The sequence below is a fragment of the Trypanosoma equiperdum genome (assembly GCF_001457755.1).
Source record: "Trypanosoma equiperdum strain OVI genome assembly, contig: ctg_900, whole genome shotgun sequence".
NCBI classification, from domain to species: domain Eukaryota; phylum Euglenozoa; class Kinetoplastea; order Trypanosomatida; family Trypanosomatidae; genus Trypanosoma; species Trypanosoma equiperdum.
The window spans coordinates 37,644-50,466 of record NW_027124866.1 but is presented as its reverse complement, the minus strand read 5'-3'; the positions used below and the strand labels follow the sequence as shown (position 1 = coordinate 50,466).

The 12,823-nt window shown below is 49.9% G+C and overlaps 2 protein-coding genes across 2 annotated transcripts; both read left to right on the top strand.

The window, feature by feature from the left end:
* Positions 1–335: 335 nt before the first annotated feature.
* On the top strand, positions 336–1,661 carry TEOVI_000441400 (conserved protein, unknown function; the record flags this gene model as incomplete). Its single annotated transcript, XM_067227187.1, has 1 exon — positions 336–1,661. One exon carries the CDS (start codon positions 336–338, stop codon positions 1,659–1,661), a length of 1,326 nt encoding a protein of 441 aa, XP_067083288.1.
* A 2,024-nt stretch (positions 1,662–3,685) lies between these two features.
* Positions 3,686–12,397, top strand: TEOVI_000441300 (phosphatidylinositol 3-kinase, putative; the record flags this gene model as incomplete). Its single annotated transcript, XM_067227186.1, has 1 exon — positions 3,686–12,397. The coding sequence occupies one exon, from the start codon at positions 3,686–3,688 to the stop codon at positions 12,395–12,397; it is 8,712 nt and encodes a 2,903-aa protein (XP_067083287.1).
* Positions 12,398–12,823: the final 426 nt, after the last annotated feature.

Here is a 12,823-nt window from a genome sequence, read left to right as displayed (position 1 = left end):
AAAAAAAAAGGGAAAAGAAAGGAGCGGAAAAAAGTGTATGAATTAAATGAGAAAGACATGGCTCCACGTAAGTGGCCTCTTTCGTGCTGTGTCAGTACTACTGCACATCTTACTGTGTGTGTGTGTGTGCATCTGCACTAGTCCTGTATCATGCAGCAGAAGGTTAATGGTGTTTGGATTTACGTGTAAATTAACAATTTTTACCGTCTTTTCTCTCCTCTCCTCCCTCTTCTCTCGAAGCTGCTGGTCGTCCTTACATTTGACCACAACTACAAAAATACATTCAAGAAAATTTCCCTTACTCTGTTCCCAGTAAGAAAGGAGGGAAAAAGGCGATGAAGGGATGTACGCTCCAGAATAACTTCAATCATACAGCACCATTTTGCGGTGAATGGAACAGCACGATACTGAGTGGCTCACTGCCACCCAACAGTGGCGGCAGTAGCTGCGTTATTAACCTCATAAAGGACGAAGTTCACACTGTTAACGGTAACACACCGCGTGGCATCACCATCACCAGTGACACCACAAAAGATGGCGTTTTTTGTACGATGGATGCCAACGGCTGTCCATTTGCAGTTGATCGGGAAATAGAGAGAGGTGTAAATAGAATGAAGGCAATCACGAAACACGGAACATGCCACATGGCGTATGCAACCAGCGGCGGTCGGACGTGTGACGACTCATACGACCGCAGCACACGGAATTATCACGATGAGGAAGATGAGGAATGGTACGAAGAGGATGAAGAGGAAGGGGAAGACTCACCTCGCATTCACATCATCGATGAGCACCGTGACGGGCGGCTGTTGGGTAATATATTATGTGGCATGTCTAGAGCGGGGGAGCGGATATCACAAGGGTTAGATATGTTATCGCCACTAGAAAAACGAAAATCCGGTAGGTGCGCGGCTATAGAATCCGTAGACTATAATAATACGCGGAGACGCGGCGGTGGTGGTGCAGAAACCCAGAAGGGGTTGTTTCAGAACTATTACAATACGGGAAGGGGAAGGTGGGCAAGTAGAAACCATTGCCGCACCAACGGTTGGGATGAGTCCGTTTCCGTGGAGTCTTGTTTCTCCCACACATATAACCAGCAGTGGAGGGGCCGCGAGCCGGACTACGCCATGAGGGAAGCCCATGCGGCTCTGGACGGTCGTTCGTTTTGTGAGGGCACTTATCTATCAAGTACAAAGCTATCGGAAAGAAAAAAAAGAGTTGCCTTATCAGGGTCCCGTGTTTGCCGGGATGCTGGAAAGGTAATTGTGCAAGACAACTGCCCATATGACCACAAAAAACGGCACAAGGGAAGACGCCAGTGTCAGTCGCCTTTCGGTGAAGAGAAAATAAAGGCGAATGATCCCTTTGATTCACCTAAAAATGCGATCACCCACATAAAGAAGGCAGGAAGTGCTGGTAGTGATGACAACGACAGCTGCAACCCGCATAGCAAAAGCCCGGGTTTAACTGGAAGTGGAAGCAGGTGCAGCCAAAAGGAAACAGCGGGAAGGAGCGCAGAGCAGAGGAATGGAAGTGGTAAGGCGGCCTCACCCAAAACAAGTCCACATAAAGACGAACTGAAGGAGAAGGAAAGTACTGTCGTCAAGAAGGAAAAAGTCTCGTGTGGTTGTTTCGGTGGATCGCGTGAAAAGCGTTAGATATGAGTCGAACTCGCCTTTGGCTCACATACGTCATTGTTCAAGCACACAAGTTTTACGAACTCATGGGGCAGGGAGGGGGACGGTACCGGTAGCGGTTGCTCCCCTATATACAACATTGTGATACGCGTATGCAGCTACGAAATATTGTGGGTAAGAGCATATAAGCAGGTGTATATGTGTATGTATTTTGTAGGGTTATAGATTTTTTTCTCGTATATTGTTTTGGGTAACTGTGACGGACATGGGGGGGGGGGTTTACATTATCAGGGAATCGAATGGAAGCAATACCATTCTCCGCCGTAGTGTCCACTAGCGTTTCCCAATTTCCCTGACAGCGTTAGCGAAGCTGGCCTCAAATAGAAAAAAACGGTATGAAACCGTAAGCAAGTTGGTGTATACATGTACACTCCTCTACATGAATATAAGTGATCATATGGTAAGGATCGTTTCACTACAGCCACTCCTTTTCTTTGCTACCGTCACTATCATTAACATTGTTGTGAAAAAAAAAACTCTAGAGAAGAGCATGGGAGAAAGTATTCACCGATTGTTTTTTGTTTTATTTATTTCTGTGTCGGCTTCATCGTCTCAAAATATTCATATGCGAAGTTATTGGTAGTAGTTTTGTTGCGGAAGCACCACAAACGAATGGCGTGCACACCTCAGATTATTAATAAAAGAGTTAAATCATCCCTTCTAGACACTGTTTTGTGTCTTCTACCTTCCTTGCAACCTACTTACTTCCTTTCTTTTTTTTTGTCGTGCACACGCACAGAAGAACACATGCACTTGTGGGATTTCCTGCTCTTTTCTCATTCTTTCACTATTCATTCCCTGAAAGCTTACTGGCTTCTAAATGTGGTTGCCAAGTAGGGAAATAGCACTGGAAAGGACAAGGGAAAGTGTGGTGGGAATGAAAGGGAAGTGAAGTGAAGTGATGAAGTTGGACCCAAAAGATGTCTCATTCCTTCTTTAAATATATCCCCTCTGTTTTCACCTCCTCCTTCGGGAGTTGATTTATCACTATTTTACCTCCTTGCGTGGATGAGCGCATGCTTTTGTGCTTCATTGTTAACTTCTTATGACCGTGCGCTATTGTGTGCGCATTCAAGTGAGAGGCGCCTTAACGGCTATCATTTACATCCATACATCCGTCACGTGCTTCGTGTTGTATGTGCCCGCGTTCTTGTGGTGATGTAATTCCTTTTTTGTTTTTTTCTTCCTTCGCCTCCCTCTCCCACTTGCCTCGCATATAAAATTGTCATTTTCTTCTGCCCTCCTCCTCGTTACTGAAGTTTCTCCACCTGTTTCACACTACCATTTTCGCTCCCGCTCCCCTTCTCGACATTTCTTTATAGGCTCTGTGGGTAGGATATATATATATATATATATACAATTGCACACAGAGCAATATTCGGGAGGATTAGCAACGAAAGAAGAAAGGGAGGTGTAAAGGCACAAAAAGTGGCAAAATATCATCCCGACGGGAGTGCCAGAAAGTTTTACGAACGAGGACGTGAATTCCTTTCGAGGAAAGGACAAGGAAAGAAGACTGATACGCAGTGAAGTGAAGAAGTGAAAGCAAGTGATTGCACAACCAAACAAACCAAAAGGAAGTTCGTACGCAAGAAGTCACGGAAGCGGAAAAAGTGGAGGAGTACAGCACGGAGAAAGAAAGGAAGAAGAGGATAGGCACCTTGTGGTGTTGGCCCCGCTCAACGGCGTTCCGCGGGTAGTTATACGTTTCGAGGAGGAAAGCAGCTTTGTGCTCCTCCTCTGAAAACCACACACCATCTCATACACATACACACATAAAGCAGTGTACGCTTTTCTTAACATATACCACACGAGGCGAGCGTGTAGTAGCCGGTACCCAGCACGGCATTAGGCGCGGGAAGGAAAAGCAAAGGGGAAAGTATATTTATATAGTTGTACGGAAAGAAGAGAAAAGTTGCAAGGTGTTCAGCGGATTACACGAATTTGTAATCTCCCTGCCTCGCAGCGGTAGGTAGGGGGTTTCAATGCCGCGTTACACCGCCATGCGACGTCTCGGTCCAGTGGGCCATAGCGGTGGAATAAGTTCAAACGGTGTCACCACTGTTGGTGCCGTCACCGCGAGTAATGTCGGTAACGGCGTTGTCAACATCGGCGGAGATGGATCTCAGGGCGTTGCAATGGGCCCCGGTGCAACGGATGTGGCTTCGGCTCGCCCGCTTCTTATTGTACCAAACACAACCTCCGCTGCTGGAGGCTCCGCAGACGTTAGTGACGAGGAGGTTGATCAGTTATTAAGGGAGCTTGAACGCTCTGTCGATAGTCCACAGGCAGCTGCGGTTATGCGTGACGCTGTGTGGGCTATTGAGCGACGTGCATTTTCTAGTTGTGACCCCCATAGTCGTGATTATTTCCTCGAGAGTCGTGTTCGGATTATCCTGATGAGCCTGTCGACGACAAGTGACGTAAAGCAGCTTCTGCTGGCCGTGGACTTCATTGAGGCCCTACTCGCTGTACCGTACACCAACCTGCAACACCGATTCACAAGGCTATGTAGGAGTCTAATGAACATACTGCGCTGTGGTATTGAGGAACCGGCAAGGGAAGCGCAGCGTGTTTTAAAGCGCATGCTGGTGACTGATTCGCAGTTCGGTGCTTATCACACCCCGTTGAGATCATTCATTACAAAGGAACTCCGCGACAACTGCAAGGTGGCGCTCATGCGGTTATATGGTAGGGCACAGCAAGCCAACGTGTCCTTCACGCCTGATTTTCTCTCTACCATGCTAGCAGCGGAGGCAACGGCAGAGATCAGTCCACGGTTCATCACGGGGACGCTTCGGCAGCAGGTTCTGGAACTGGCAAGTATGCTAGCAGGTTTCTCTGATCTGTTGCTCCGTCGTGCCGCCTATCGGTGTATGGTGGTATTGTTCAAAAACACAAGCGCAATGCGACGCAAGGAGGTAGTGCTTGAGAACCGCCGAATAATAAACGAGGCGATCCGTTCGCTTAATTTGAGCCACAATAGTGAGTCGAGCATCATCTCCACACTTGAGACGCTTCGCGCCCTCCTTAGCAGCAGAGGGGTGCACTGCATGGACAAGCAAGTGAATACGCTTCCTCAATTATGTGTACTTGTCACTGAGCAACACAGAATTTCGAAGACAACAGCAGTGCGCAACGCAGTTTGTGACCTCGTACCTGTTATTGCTGAAACCGACATCAGCTCTGCTGCTCGGCGTACAACATATTGCGCCATTATCATGGAGCCCGTAAAAAACGTCCGCGACGATTCTAACAAAGACCTGGAGCTGCGAAATCTAGCGATATTCATACAAAATGTAGGTTACGAGGTGTTGGACTCAACTAACAGGGTAAACTTAGACTCCATTATCCAGCGCTACATTACGCGACGTGGGACAGAGGAGGAGTGTTGGCACATTCTTGCGGCCATCTGCAGCTCACGGGCGAGACCGGAGACGCAGCGTACTCACATGTGTAGCAAAACAAGTTATATAGCCATGTCCTCCTCCTCCGCAATGCAGAAGGGCTGCGAAACGATCCAGGGGCACCAAAGTGGGGGCGAGATTAGCTTATCCGCGCAAGAACTTCGTTCGGCCAGCGCTGAGGCCCATTCAGTTTGCCAGTTGGTGGGCGGAGAATCCCAAAACAGTTGTAATAGTCACGAGCTCATGCAACCTGTTGAGGCTCTTGTTCGGCGGTGTCTTCCCCACATGGTCCACGCCGTTCTTTCTGATGAATTTGTGCGTTACATCACCATCATACAAGATCACCTTCCGTCGTTGAGCTCGGACCTGCAGACGTATCTCGACCAACTAGTAAATCGTACGCTGAGGAACGATAAGCGTAAATATTGTGGCGGTGAAGTGGAGGACGGCGCTCTCGTCGCTCAGGTATTTGCTGGGGACCGCCTATCGACGGAACTGGGGAACTCTCAGCCACAGGAAGACATCATACAGTCATCCACATTAGCCTATGTCACCGCGATGGGGCGTTTAGCGCAATACTTACTACCTACCACCCTACCTGAAGGAGGTGCCATAAACTGGCAGCAGAGTCAAGGAGCAACAAGTACGACTGCCACTGATGGCAATGGTCAAGGTTATAGCTTAGGATCAGTGGAAACCTTTTGCAAAAGTGTGGTGGCTGGGCAACCACAATTGGTATCGCCTGAAAGTACACTTAGTAGTGCCGCAGGAGCCACAACAGCCGAGGTTTGCAGTGGGGCAGCACCCGACTCTGTGGGTGCCTCAGAGCTCAAAATAGCGCTGGAGGTCTTTTCAAAGCGACAGATAACATCGAGCGATCAGCTAAGGGAAGTGAGTGACATTATCATTCAATACCAGCGACATCCGGACAAGCGGGTACGGCAGCAATGTTGTACAACCGTTATCGAGGCACTCAAGTGCTGGGCACGGTACTCACAAAGCGACCGAACATCAGCTTATTCAAGCCTGGTGCCGGATCTACTAGAAGTGTACTTGAAAAATGTCGCCATGGAGTTGGATCCGAAGGTGCGGCTTGTGGAAGTGACACTGCTAGCCGACGCTGTGGAGTTGCGAATGTTTCTTAGGGAAAAACGCATTATCGATACATTGATAAGTTTTCTGCACGATATATCGCATGTGCGTGAAAAGACCATGGAGCTGCTGGTGACGCTCGCGCAAGACAACCACACCGGTCCTTCGGTGGAGACAGTGCAGTATAGTCTACTCATTGTGGTGGAGTCTTCCGTGGCGGCGTTAGAGTACTCGAGCGATCCCCGCATTCTCATTCGACACATGTCAGACCTGCAAACGGTGGCTAAATTCAGTCTTAGGCCGCTAATGGGGCATCTGGATCGTACGTTTGTCGCCTGTCGCCGGCGCCTTGTGGAAGAGGTAGTACCTGACACCATTGCGTTGTCTACGCTCAAAACGTTGCGAACTATACTGGAGGCCATAAAGCGAGAGGAAGCTGTGCTTCTGAAATACAAGGACGTTGCATTGGAGTTGTATGCGCCGGTGGCAATGGCTCTCCGCGCAAGTACCGCCTCGCCTCTCAGTCACGCAGCAATCGGTGTTTTAGTGTGTATGCATGAAATCGGGGCATCACCGTTGAACTGGGATGCTCGTCAGTTGCATGAATTGTTGCAGTCCGTCACCGCAGTATACATCGAGGCGGCAAACAGCACGGAGGAGGAACTGGGGCGGGCACTCACACTCTTTGGGCAAATTGGTGCGGTAGACCCGGCCACAAAACCTGATACAGCCGCGATGAAAAAGAAAGATGATGAGGCGGCGATTCAAGATGAAGCGGACCTTGAGCTTACCTATGACTATACAAAGATTGTTTACCGCAACCTAAGTCGCATGCTAGACCTGAGCTTGTCGGAAAGCGTGTGTGTGCAGTCGATGTGCACATTATTGCATCTTGTGAGGCTCACTACCGACCGAAAGGAACTGATTGGTGGAATGCACGCCATAAAGGCGATTCTTCAAATTGCCAGACGCGCCAATGATGCTCCTTTGCTTCGGATTGAAGCGCTCCACATACTAGCAGCCATAACTTCGCTGAGGCACGAGAAGGTGTGCAAAACGCTTTTGCCGGAGCTGGTTACGCTGTTCGAGCAGCTGTGGTATCCCCAAGATCATGCACTCTTTCGCGCAGTTCTCAACCTCGTTAGCGCGCTGAAACCAGGAAACCTGACAGGAAAAGAGCAATCGGAGGTTTGGCCGTGGTTGTACCCGCGCCTTGTGGACGTTGCCCTCCAGGACCATACGGAAACCCGCGAGTTCTGCCTTCGTGTGGTGGGAATCATCCAGCACGCCAGGTATATCCCACCTCACTGTATTCCTATCGTGTTTCCTATGCTCACGCAGTTTGTTCAGCAAATGGATCAGTTGGCGGAGCTGCGCTCTCTTTCGCTCTGTGCGGCAATCCGAATTGTATGCAACCTTCAGGCAGTGCAGCACCTACCCTCGCTGATGCACACTATCTGCACCCTTACGCGTCACTGTGACCTTACTGAGAACCTCGGGCCCCGCCTCTCCACACCGACGCTACATAGGTCGTTGAGGCTCCTTTCGAACACACATCCGAACGGTGAAGCGGATGTCAACGCACTGTGTGAGCGGTTGTGTGCCACAGGGAGTGAGGGAAGTGCGGATGCAGGTGGTTGTTTCACGAATGAAGGAGGCGAGACCTTGCCGACGTCAACACAGCCAAACTCGTCTTTCCATTGTGGTAACGGTGATTACGCGTCTGCACCATATCTTGGGCAGTACACTCAAAAATGCCAGCAGCAACAGCAAGGGGGGACATATTTAGACCCCAACGACGACGAAGCGTACGATACGCTGCCGCAGGGTCAGCAGGACATAACGGCATTTATGAAGCATGTAGAATTTGGGCTCCGAGCAAAGGATAACAAGTGGCGCGAATGGTTCGCAGAGTTTCAGAAGAACATGATAGTTGCCTCTCCGCACCCCGTTTTCCGTATTATGGTAGACCTCTTTGATAAGCACGAACCATTGAGGCGAAAGCTGTTCCATCCATCCTTTAAGTGTTTCTACGAGTCGCTGAATGCCGAGCATATGAAGAAGGTGAAAGATGTTCTCAACCTTGCCCTCAGGTCAAGTGATACCGAGGTTGTGTCCAAGTGCATTGGGCTTGCGGACTACCTCGACCATAACCCACCGAACATAAGTGAGTCCGTGCTACAACAACTGCGTCATCTGGAGGGCAATGAGCCTATGGATGTGGGTAAGTTCACTAAACATAGCAATTTGCACGTCGGCAACGTGATTGCTGGAAGTAGAAGTCCAACACCCGCCTGTCGTCACGAACCTGGGGGGTATTACGCCTCCCACCACGGCCAGCTTTACAGAAATATCAGTGATAACTATAATTTTGAGTCTGTGTTGCACTCACTCAATTCACCCAAAACAGAAGGGCCCGTTTTCAACGAAGGCGTACGTCCGCCTTCTCATAAGGTTCAGGATGTGGGTAACGGAGAGCATGAAGTCACTGACAACGGGGGGACCGACAGTGGATGTGGCGTTGAGCGGAATGGTAAGGAAGGTAGAAGTGAGAGTGAAAGTGGTGACGTCAATGGAAGCGCTCGCCGCCAGACCATGTTACCTGTGGCCAAGTCAATTGAGGGTGATACCAACGAGGGTCTAAGTTTTCTCGCTGGGCCAGTCGCGAGGCGCATAACGGTATCCGCACATCACACCACAAACGTTAATGCATCCGATGGCACTTGCCCCAACACCGGCGATGCAGAGGTTCACATTCGTGCCACAGCCATACCCAGCACAGTCAACCCACTGTTTACAAACGATAGCCTCGTAGAGGCTGCCCTTCGGACGCGGATGCCTGACAAGGCTATGAGTTATCTTGAGAACAAGTTACTCCCAGTTATGCAGAAGTATCGCTACGCCCACAGCGTACCTAAGGAGGCTGTGCAGGCAGTCGTCCTCCCACTCGCCTCTCTCTACAGTCGGCTCGAAATGCAGGACTCAGTGGTCGGGCTTTTCCACGCGATGCGTTACAAAAGCGATAATGAAGACGGGTTTGCCTATGAGTTATTGCAGTGGTGGGATGTGGCACAAGGCGTGTATGCAACCAAGGTACATGATTGCTGTGGAAGTTCGGCTCGTGATATTGATGGTTACGTGAGGATGCTTTGTCTGTGTGGAGAGTGGGAGCGCGCTCTGCAGGTCGTGAAGGACACCTACAAATCCCTCGACCAACCATCGTCCACCATTGCGCAGTCGGGTGCGATGGCAGCGTGGATCCTTGGTAAATGGGATGACGTGAAAATGTTGATAGAGCGGCTTCCAAACAAAGAGAAGGGAAATATTACGCTTCGACACTTCTTTCAAAACGCCACGCTTTTCCACCAAGAGTTCGGTTGCCGGGCACAATGGGATTGTGGGGTTCAGGACGGGCAGAGGCGCTTGGAGACTTCGCCCCAGGTAGAAGCCCTCCGCGCGTCTATCATGCGGGCGAAGATGGAGGTAGATGAGAGCCTTAAAACGTTGTTGCCACTCAGTTACGCGCACGCATACGAAAATCTCACCATGTTGCAGCACTTCACCGAAATGGAGGAGCACATTGCCTACATGGAGTCGCGAACGGAGGAGTTTCGGGGCCAACTTCGGGAGCGTTGGAACCGTCGCTTCGCTGCACTGAAGCCGGATTCGCTTATGCCCAACCTACGCTCCCTTATGCTCCACTCGCTTGTGCTAAATGCGAGTGAAATGTCCGTGATGGTTGTCAACTTCTGTGAGCGGACTGGGACGAATTACCCTCAACTGTCAAAATGGGCTATGGAGTGGCTTAAGCAAGGCAAGTTTCCTCGTGCCAATCATTTAAGTCAGTCGTGTCACGTACTCCCTGCTACTCCGGTCAGTTTAGAGCCGTGTGTGGCCATAACATACATTGGCCAAGTGTGGAGTGGCGGTCAGCGGCAAAAGGCAGTGCAACTGATGGAGAATTTCCTGGAGGAAACGCATTCTACACTGGAAGAGCAGCAGCCAGCTGCCTATGGTGTCGCGCAACTTCGTTTAGGTATGTGGAAGCAGGAGATGTTTGCAGATTCTTTTTGGAAGGTTGAACACCGCCAGGAAGTTTTACGGCACTTCCATGAGGCGGTACGCGCCGTGCCCGGAAGCTGTGAGGCGTGGCATAGTTGGGGGTTAATGAACTACCGAGTGCAGCAACGCGATTGCTCACTATCTCGTTATGAGCAGCGCCTCTTCGTCGAAGCCGCGCATCAGGGGTTTGTTGCGGCTATCTGCCGCAGTGCAAGTCCCTCTACTGCTCTTCCTGGCGTGATGCGTCTGCTTCAGTTGTGGGTTTTCCATAATGGAATGTCATTACTGAAGGAATCGGTGGCAGACAGCGTCGCCCGAATCCCCACTGATTATTGGGTACAGGCAATTCCGCAGCTGATCGGTCACTTGCGCAGCGCAAGCCACGATGTACGTGACGTTGTGAGTATGATTCTTCAACGACTGTGTGTTGCACATTCCCAAGCTGTTGTTTTTCCGCTGTTAGTTGTGCTTATGTCCGCTGATGGCGGTGGAGGGGAGACGCACTCTCGTCGGAAGGAGTTGGCGCGATCCATCATTAACAATCTTCCGAAGCGCATCCGCGCTGAGGCGGAGTTAGTAGCCACCCTCTTAATTAATGCATCGGCGACTCCCATTGAACGGATAGGGGAAAGTCTCAGTGCGGTGGCGACGGCATGGAACCCGAACGCAGAGTACGAAGAAGACAAGGAAGAGGTACGACGAAAACTAAGATATGTGCTTGATGTGTTCAATACTAACCGGCGTCAGCTGCTCTACAACGTGGGTGATATTGGCCAGTATGTGAGGATTGTCATGGAAGAGGACGCGTGCGGCCGCAGGGAGAAGGCAAGTGGCATTCTCACCCAACTAGTGGAAGAAATCACGAAGCACATTTCGGAGAAACTGGGAAAAGAGCCTCAGAAGGCGATGGAACCGCTACTGAACCTCCGCAATCTTTCAATAGCAGTGTTTGGAGAGTATGATATTCAGTACACCAACTTTCCTACTATCGCGTCGTTTAGTTCAAAGCTTGATGTTATTCCCTCTAAGAAGCGTCCACGCCGCATCCGCCTCAGCGGCTCTAACGGTTGCATGTACACATATTGCCTGAAGGGAAATGAAGATATACGTATGGATGAACGGGTCATGCAACTGTTTGGTATGGTGAATGTTCTATTAAGTGATGCCAAAACCGCGAAGAGTGCATTCATACACCGCTTCCCAGTAATCCCCATCAGTGATAACGTTGGCCTGCTCGGTTGGGTAGAGCACGCGAACACCATCAACAATACCATCTGTACTCACCGCAACACCATTTCAAAGGTACGAACGCATCATGAGTCCAACACCCTTAGGGCCTATGTTGAAACCATCGGGAGTTGGGAGAAACTCAGCATGATACGTCGCACAGAAATACTGGACTACGTCATGTCGCAGAAGGATTGTGAAGCAGTGGATGTTGCGCGTGCCATGTGGCATCGGTCAAATACAGCGGAGCAATGGTTGGAGCGCCGCACGGCCTTCACGCAGTCGTTGGCCACCATGTCGATGGTTGGTTACGTGCTTGGGCTTGGGGATCGTCATCTGGGCAACATTCTCCTTTCGATGTCCACTGGAAAAATCGTACACATCGACTTTGGTGACAGCTTTGATGTCGGTCGGTTGCGCCATGTACTTCCAGAAACCGTTCCATTCCGGCTCACGCGCATGCTAACGAATGCAATGGAAGTGTTTGGTGTGGACGGTGTTTTCCGCGCCTCATGCAACCGCACACAGTCAACGCTGCACAAGAACGCAGACAGTATCATGGCGCTTCTCACCGCTTTCGTACACGACCCCATTGTTCAGCACAAGGGGAAAATGCGGAACATGATGGAGAAGAGCCGCACCCCGCAGAACATTGTAGAGCGCATACGTAACAAACTTCGTGGGACGGAAATGGCGGTGAGGAATGCTGATACGGTGATATTTAACACGGTACTGGAGAGTTCACGAAGGCCGGACCTTCTCTACATGTCACATGCCTTCAATGATGTTGCGAAGCGGACGGTGGTGAATGGACGGACAACAGAGGAGCAGGTGTCGATGTTAATTGATGAGGCGACGCGATTGGAGAATTACGCCGCGCTCTACTTTGGATGGGGACCGCTGTGGTGAAGGGGACCTTGCTGCAACTATGTGCACACTTATATTATTTCACTTAGTGTAAATATATATATTTATTTATTTATTTGTATACCTCAGTGCTTATTTCGTGCCCTTATCCTGCTCCCTTACGGTCACCTTACAGAGAAAAATAAAATTAAAATAAACCAATAATCCAATAAACAATAACAAAACGCATTAGTTACCCCCTCTTTCCCGCTTCGATTTTCGCTGTTTCTTTTTTTTCCTTTTGTTTTTTTGGGGGTTTTGGGGTTTTTTTCATCACCCCCAACCCCTATCTTCCTGTATTTCATTATTATTACTATCACTGCAGTTCATGAAGTGTTTGTGGGCGCTGTTATCATTATGGTCCTTTTTTGTTTGTTTGTTTGATTGTTGTTGTCGCTGATGGTGTTCCTCATGTTGATTGAAACTCGC